The 8,465-nt window shown below is 46.0% G+C and overlaps 1 protein-coding gene across 2 annotated transcripts; it reads left to right on the forward strand.

Annotated features, from left to right (window-relative positions):
- The first annotated feature begins 3,880 nt into the window (after positions 1-3,880).
- Nupr2 (nuclear protein 2, transcriptional regulator) lies at positions 3,881-7,074 on the forward strand. 2 transcript variants are annotated; one of them, XR_004109599.1, is made up of 3 exons: positions 3,882-4,294; positions 6,085-6,134; positions 6,266-7,074. XR_004109599.1 is itself a non-coding variant. In XM_031338095.1 (2 exons), the coding sequence occupies exon 1, from the start codon at positions 3,962-3,964 to the stop codon at positions 4,271-4,273; it is 312 nt and encodes a 103-aa protein (XP_031193955.1). In that variant the 5' UTR covers positions 3,881-3,961; the 3' UTR covers positions 4,274-4,294; positions 6,266-7,074. The 2 variants fall into 2 exon arrangements, 1 of the variants encoding a protein (XP_031193955.1); XM_031338095.1 differs by lacking the exon at positions 6,085-6,134 and having other exon boundaries at positions 3,881-4,294.
- Positions 7,075-8,465: the final 1,391 nt, after the last annotated feature.

Raw genomic sequence — 8,465 nt, forward strand, 5'->3', positions numbered from 1 at the left:
TTCCGAAGGTCCTGAGTTCAATTCCCAGCAACCACATGGTGGCTCACAACCATCCATAATAAGATCTGACGCCCTCTTCTGGAGTGTCTGAAGACAGCTAACAGTGTACTTATATATAGTAAATAAATTATAATAAATAAATAAATCTTTGAAAAAAAACATTTCCACAAAGAAACCCTGTCTCAAAAAAATATTTTACAATATATAAGTGCATAATTGTTTTTGTGATTAAAAATTATTTTTGTTTTGCTTATATTCAGTTTATAATAATCAAAATACATCTGCATATCATATTTACACTATTCATAACAGTAGCTAAATTACAGTTACTAAGTAGCAATGAAAAACTATCTTTTGTTTGGTTTTTGTTTGTTTTCGAGACAGGGTTTCTCTGTGTAGCCCTGGCTGTCCTGGAACTCACTCTGTAGACCAGGCTGGCCTCAAACTCAGAAATCCGCCTGCCTCTGCCTTACAAGTGCTGAGATTAAAGGCGTGCGCCACCACCGCCCAGCAACAAAAAACTATCTTAGGGCTGGGAGCCACCACCACAGCCTGGGGAAGCGTATTAAAGGATTGCAGTATTAGGAAGGTTGAGAGCCACTGATCCATTCATAATTACAATTCCAGGGGATCTGCTGTCCTCGTCTGACTTTCAGGCACCAGACATGCATGTGCTACACGTATACACAAAGACAACCAGTGCTCTTAAATGTTAAGCTATTCTCCACCCCCAAATACTTTTTTTTTCATTTAAAAAAAAAAATGTTGGGCTGGAGAGATGGCTCAGTGGTTAAGAGCGCCGACTGCTCTTCCAAAGGTCCTGAGTTCAAGTCCCAGCAACCACATGGTGGCTCACAACCATCCGTAATGAGATTTGATGCCCTCTTCTGGTGTGTCTGAAGACAGCTACAGTGTACTTACATATAATAAATAAATAAGTCTTTAAAAAAAAATTCTTTAAAAAAAAGAAAATGCCCAGTCTCAACCTCCCCCTTCCAAAAAAAAAAAAAAAAGGCCCTACAGACAATCTTATGGAGACATTTTCTCAGTTATCTCAGATAATTTTCTTTGGTGTTAAGTTGACAAAAGCTAGCTAGCACATTATATTAGGCCTGATTCTTTCCTGCATTGGGAGGACCTTGTATAACTCACATCCCGTCAGAAAATGTAACTGCACTGCTAATTTAAACAGCTGATTTTTAATTTTTTCCCAGGTATAGTGTTCCACATCTTTAATCCCAGCACTTTGGAGGCAGAGGCAGACGGGCCTCTGAGTTCAAGGCTAATCAGAGCCATACAGTGAGACCCTGTCTAGAAACCAATTGTATTAGTCACTGTACTGCTGCTCTGATAAAACACCATGACCAAGGCAACTTACAGAAGACTTTGTTTGGGATTACAATTTCAGAGGGTTAAGTTCTTCATGGCTCGGAAGCAGCAAGCAGTAGGCAGAGTGGCTGGATCAAGATCCGAGGGCTCACAGCCTCTCCTGTAAGTGGGAAGCAGAGTCGGTAAACCAAGACAGGACAGGAATCAAAGCCCACCCTGTGCCAGATGGGACGACACATGCCTTCCAGAGCTCCAGACCAGCCAGGGCTACAGAGTGAGACTCTTGCCTCAAAACATCTGAAATAATTTTTAAAAAGGGCTGGGCATTGTGGTGCACGCCTTTAATCCTAACACTTGGGAGGCAGAGGCAGGCAGATCTCTGAGTCTGAGGCCAGCCTGCTCTACAGAGTGAGTTCCACGGCTACACAGAGAAACTGTGTTTCAAGAAAACAACAAAAAAGATGGACTTCTAGCCGGGCGGTGGTGGCGCACGCCTTTAATCCCAGCACTTGGGAGGCAGAGGCAGGCGGATTTCTGAGTTCGAGGCCAGCCTGGTCTCCAGAGTGAGTTCCAGGACAGCCAGGGCTATACAGAGAAACCCTGTCTCGAAAAAAAAAAAACAAAAAAACAAAAAGATGGACTTCTACTGAGAGACTTGAACTACCACGAACAATAAATGAGTGAGTTTCACTTGAGTATGTGTACTTGTGCTTCTGTTGTGTCTAGCTCTGCAGAAAACTCTTGGGGATTGACAATCTCATTCAAATCAAAGTACCACTTAGAGTAAGTTTGATGTGGGTGTGGGTGTGTGTCCTGCCACCTTATGCCACCTGGGGATGAAACTCGGTCATCAGATCTGTATTTAAGTGCTTCTATATCCATTAAGCCATCTTGCTAGCCCCCAAGCACATGCTTAAATAATAAATGCACTTACCCACTTAGCCATCTCTGCAGACTTTTTTGTTTCAGGATAACGTAGGTAGCTAAGAATGACCTTAAACTCGTTGTCTTGCCATCAGTGCTGGGATTACAGGTCTGTATCATGTCACTGTGGTTTTTGAGACAGTCTCCCTCTGTATGCCTGGCTGTCCTGGACCTCACAGATGCTCATACATTGGTCTTCCTTTAACTTTAACTTTTTGTCATTTTTTGTTTGTTTGTTTGTTTTTCAAGACAGGGTTTCCACTGTGTAGTCCTGGATGTCCTAGAACCCTCTAGACCAGACCAGGCTAGCCTCGAACTCACAGACGTCACTTGCCTCTCCCTCCTGAGTGCTGGGATTACAAGCATGCTCCACCTTTAACTCTCTGCCCATGCTTTTACTTTAGCTTTATCAGCATTCTTGGGGTTTGATTGTGTGTGTAGGATTGTTGGTGTTGTTGTTGTTGTTGTTGTTTGAAACAAGATTTCACCTTGCAGCCCAGGCCAGCCTGGAACTTGAGGTGATCCTGTGTCAACCATTTTGAGAGCTAGGAGCACAGGCTTGTAATAGCACTGCCACCGCCGCCACCACACTGAGCCTAACTAGCATCATTTATGTGTTTACTTGTTTTGAGACATGGTCTCATTTATGTAGTCCTTGCTGGCCTGGAGCTTACTATGTCAACAAAGCTGGCCTTGAATTCAGAGACCTGCCTGCCTTTGCTTCTGCTTTCTAAATGCTAAAATTATGGTTGTACATGGATAAACCTGGCTGGACTTTGTTGGCCTGAGGATTAGCAAAGTGGCGGTGCTTAGTATGTTTGACACCCTGGGATTAATCCTCAAAATGCTTTGTCAAGCCGGGCGGTGGTGGCACACGCCTTTAATCCCAGCACTTGGGAGGCAGAGGCAGGCGAATTTCTGAGTTCGAGGCCAGCCTGGTCTACAGAGTGAGTTCCAGGACAGCCAGGGCTACACAGAGAAACCCTGTCTCGAAAAACAAAAACAAAAAAAAACAAAAAAAAAAAGAAAAAAAGAAAAAATGGAAGGGGTACGAAGAAACGCAAGCAAGATGCTAGAATTCCCCTTTCTTTGCTTCCTGATGGATGAATGCAGATATGAATAAGGAGCCTCAAGATCCTCCCCATCGAGCCTTCTTAGCCGATTGTATTCTCAAACTGTGAGCCAAAATATACCCTTTCCTAAACTGATATTGCCAAGCATTAGGTTATAACAATGAAAAAGTAATGTCGAGCAGAGAATTTTCTTGTCACATGAACAAAGCTAAAGCAATTCAGCAAGCCAGTTTTCTTTTGCCAAAAATGAACCCAAACTGGGCTAGCAAATACATTTGGCCAGAGGTCCTCGTCTTTTCTCCCCATGTTAGGATTACAGGTGTGCACAACCACACCTGACTTATACAGTGCTGGGGATGGAACCCAGGTCTTTGTGCATGCTAGCACTCCACCCACTGAGTCACATTCCCTTGTTCCGTCCCTTCAGGTTTTTAACCAAGGGAATTGTTTACAATTCGGGCCCCCTCGTCCCCCGAAGAAACACAATTCCTGACCTGGGACAAAGAAGCATGGAAGCCACGCCCCCTGTGAGGTCACAGAGGGTTCGCCTCCTACAGCGGAGCCAATAGGAAGCACTGGGCGGGGCCTTCGGGCGGGAGTAGCCAGCGGCGGCGGCGGGCGGAAGCGCATCGGGGATGGACCCTCCAGCTCGTCCTTCTGTCTCCCGCCCAAGGACTCGAGCCCGCCTGCCGCCGCTGCCGAAGGCGCTGCCCACTCTCGGCTTCGAAGAGGAGCTGTACGACTGCCTGGACTACTACTACCTGCGTGACTTCCCGGCCTCTGGGGCTGGACGCAGCAAGGGCCGGACGCGGCGAGAGCAGCAGCTACGCACCAACTACACGGTGCCCGGCGGGCACGAGCGCAAGGTGGCGCAGATACTGCTCAACGGGCAGCGCAAGCGGCGCCAACGCCAGCTGCAACCGCGGCCGCGCACACGCCTCGCCTGAGCACTCGCCACGCCTGAGCGGGTATGGGCAGGCCGAGCCCATTGGTGGGGGGGCGGGAGGGGGGTAGGGAGTAGAATGTATATCTCGGGCCGGCCTCGAACTCAGTGTGTAGCGGAGGATTACCTTGAACTCCAGATTGTCCTGCATCCGGCTGCCAAGGGCTGCCACAATGCCCAATTCTTTTTTTTTTTTCTCTCTCTCTTCTCCTCTTTTCTTTCCTTTTCTTCTCTTTTGGGACTCTGTCTCCCAAACCTCGAATTTGTCACCTTCCAGCGTTTACCTTCAAATGCTGAAATTTCAAGCGTGGGCCACGATTCCCTGCTGTATTGTTTTGTTTTTATTGGTGATGCCCGTTGTAGCTCAGGATGCTATGGTGTCTGTGACAATCTTCAGCCTCCCTAGTTCTGAGATGACAGGTCTGTACCACCATGTTCACCTGTCCCCTGCTTCTGAGACTTAACATAACCCTGACTCAGGGGTTTCCTGGCTGCTGGTGAAAGTCTCTACCATTTGGAAGTTTGCAATTGTGTGAGAAAAGTCTACACTGGAAATAGCGGGACGTGTCTGAGGAAATACATCCTGGCAGGGTGGCTCACACCTGTAAGCCATCTCCTGCCTCTGGCCTCAGGGGACTGCTGGAGTGTGAGGCCAACCAGGAACACTCTCCACACTCTCCCCACTTCGCCCCTCCTTGTTTGCCTTCAGTTGCTGTAATAAAACACCGTGAACAAAAACAACTTGGGCAGGAAAGGTTTATTTCTCCTTAAAGCTCACAGTCCTTCCTGAAGTCAGGGCAAGGAACCCAGAGGCAGGAACTGAAGCATAGTTCAGAGGTTCATGTTCATGTACCTTTCTGGTACCTCCCAGGACTTGAGCTCTCCCACACCAGTCGTTGAGAAAAATGCCCCCACTGACTTGTCCTCAGGCCGATCTGACAACAGAGGTATCTTCCCAGATGACTGTCCAGTTGACAGAACCAAAACCCGACAAACCAGCAGGCAGAAATATCTCTAATATTGACAGTGCATACCTCTATGCCTCTTTGAACTAGCAAAGTGAGCATGACAGTGCATACCTCTATGCCTTTTTGAATTAGCAAAGTGAAAGGGGGGGTCAGAAGTTCAAGGTCAGAGGCTGGAGAGATAGCTTGGCAGTTAAGAGCACTTGCAGCTCTTACTTTTCAGGATCCCTGCACCTATATTAGATGCCTCATAACCATCTGTAGCTCAAGTTGAAGGGGATCCAACATCCTATTCTGCCCTCTGAGGACGCCGCATGCATATCCCACACAGACATTTGGGCGCTTAATATACATAAAATGAAAAAGACATTTAAAAGTTCAAGATCATTGGCTACATAGTATGAGGCCAGCCTGAGCTACAGGAGACGGGAAAGGGGAGCCTGAGACCACAGTTGAGTTGATAGTTTTCACTTAGTAAGCATAAGACTCTGGGATTAATCACTAGCACTGTAACTAGGACCCACGTCTTAGTATTCGGGACATAGAGGCGAGAGAGCCAAAAGGTTCATGGTTATCCTTATCCTTAGTCACATAGCCGGAGGCCAGCCAGACACCGTCTTTGTATATGGCTGGAGAGATGGCTCAGCAGTTAAGAGCACTGGCTGCTCTTCAATGAGTTCCTGAGCAACTAAATTGTGGCTCAAAACCATCTATAATGGGATGCCTTCTTCTGGTGTGTCTGAAGACAGCGACATATATATAATATATGTGTGCTCACATATATAATATACATATACACATACACATACACAACCTACTAGTGACTTTAACCTCTTTTCCTTTCACTCAGGAACCTGAGACAGGAGGATCTTGAGTTGGAGTCCAGCCCTGGGCATTATTGTGAGTTTCAGAATCCCATGAGTTAGAGTGAGACACCTCATCTCTAGAGGAGAGAAAAGCAAATAACTTCTAATGCTCTTCCTAAGACTTAGGAGGATTATTGATTTTTGTTTCTGTCTTATTTCCTACAGGAAACCTGAAAGGCCTGTTAAAAAGTCTTTCCCAGCTGTAACCGAGGTCCTCCGTGTTGGTCGACTGGACTTTTTGACAGGATTTTAAGTTCACTGCTCTAGTCTTTTTTCCTCACTAATTAATTATTAAGTAAGTAGTTTCCTAGCGGATATGCCTTCTTAAGGTTTTTCAATTAAAAGAGAACAGCAAGAATGTATTTTAACTCTTCTGGCTTTCTCTCCCTCCGCTCCTCCACGCCCAGTTACTGTGGAGGTAACTGGTCTCCAGTTCACAACTATCTGGGCTCTGACATATAAAGAGGAGATCAAAGCTCAGGAGGTAACTGGTTTGCTAAAGTGATTGCAGCAAAAAGCTTGAGGACCTGAGTTCGAGCCTTAAAAGCCATGTTTTTGAAAAGCTGGGTGTAATAGCCCACACTTAAAATTCCACCCTTTGGGAGCTAGAGGCAGATTCCTGAGGCACAGTGGCTAGCCAGCATAGCCAAATTTATGTGTTTTGGGCCTTTAAAAAAAGGATAGATGTGTCCTAGGCAATGTCTATATGGATATTGGCCTCTACATGGGCACCCTCATGCACTTGAATGCGGGGGTCGGTGAGGGGAGGAGATGAAGGGGGGCACAGGCACACACAAACCACCACCACCACCATGAAATGGGGAGATAGGATATTATACAAGAAAGACTTCTACCCAAATGTCATTTCTGAAACTTTGGTTTTTGTTTTGGCTTAGGGAAGGGAATGAGACAGGGTCTCTCTATATAACTATAGCTGTCCTAAAACTTCTATTAAACTGGCCTGGCCAAGAACTCACAAGAGATCTGCCTGCCTCTGCCTCTGCTTCTGCCTCTGTCTCCTGAGTGCTGAAATTAAATGTGTGCACCGCCCCATCAGGCTTAAGGTTTTTGTTGTTGTTGTTTATTGTTTTCTTTTGCTTTTTTTCAAGACAGGGTTTCTCTGTGTATCCCTGGCTGTCCTGGAACTGGATCTGTAGACAAGGCTGGCCTCAAACTCAGAGATCCCCCTGCCTCTGCCTCCCAAGTGCTGGGATTAAAGGCATGCGCCACCACTGCCTGGCATCAGGCTGAAGGTTTTAAGATGTGTTTCAATAAGATATTGTCAAAACTGGAGATGTAGTTCAATTGGTAGAGAGTGTATCTAGTATGCATGATGCTCTGGATTTCAAGCCACAGAACCTGCATTCATTGTGCATGTAGTAGGTAACATATGCCTATAGTTCCAGGACTTGAGCATCACAGATCCAAAGATTAGAAGTTTATGACCGTTGATTGTGAGTTGAGGGCTAGACTGGAGTTTGTGAGACCCTGTGCCAACACTAACAGTAGGCAATATTCAACCGTTGCTGGGTTCTCTTGTTTCACAACAGTTCTTTGACATGGATGCTGCTGTCTTCACCTTAAAACACAAGATTCTCATAATTTCCAAGTTATCTTTTTTTAAAAAAAAGTATCTGTCTGTGTATATGTCGTGTGTGTTCTGGTAACCCCAACAGCCAGAAGAGAATGCTGGATCCCCTTGGAGCTGGAATTTTATTACAGTTAGTTGTAAGCTGTCGTCTGCAGTGGGTACTCAAAACCAAGGGCAGGCCATCTGAAACTACAGAACACTATTATTAACCCCTAAGCTATCTCTCCAGGCCTCTGGTTAGAGTGAATGCTCAATTTGGCACAGCCCAGAGTTAGCTGAGAAAGAAAGCCTCAACAAGGAACCCCTAGGTAAGATTGTCACACCAACAAAGGCAGCGGTGGGTGGGAGGGTGTCTTGATAACTGAGCAGGAGGACCCAGTCCACTATTGGCGGTACCATTCCCTGGGAAGGTGGCATTGGACTATATTAACTAGCTGAACCTGTCTTAGTGTCTTTAATGGCTTTAATCTCAACACTCCCTGGAGGCTGAGTCAGGAAGGTTACTATGGGTTTTGAGACTTAGCCTGGTCTACATTACTGGGTTCCAGGCCAGCCAAGGCTACATAGTGAAACCCTCAAACGTTAACAAGTAGGTAGCTGAAGTGGAATAGCAAGCATCATTCCTCTATGGCTTCTGCTTTAAAAGTTCTTCCCCTGACTTCCCTCGAAGATGGCCTGTGGCCTATCAGTGTGACCCAAATAAACCCTTTCCTGTTGCTTTTTTTCTTCCAGATTATTTTTCACAACAGAAAGGAAACTAGAACAAATACAGTG

This window comes from Mastomys coucha, unplaced genomic scaffold (assembly GCF_008632895.1).
Source record: "Mastomys coucha isolate ucsf_1 unplaced genomic scaffold, UCSF_Mcou_1 pScaffold22, whole genome shotgun sequence".
Lineage (NCBI taxonomy): Eukaryota > Metazoa > Chordata > Mammalia > Rodentia > Muridae > Mastomys > Mastomys coucha.

Excerpts from the sequence above, each read along its gene's own strand:
- Nupr2 (XM_031338095.1), top strand. The coding sequence starts at position 3,962 with ATGGACCCTCCAGCTCGTCCTTCTGTCTCCCGCCCAAGGACTCGAGCC.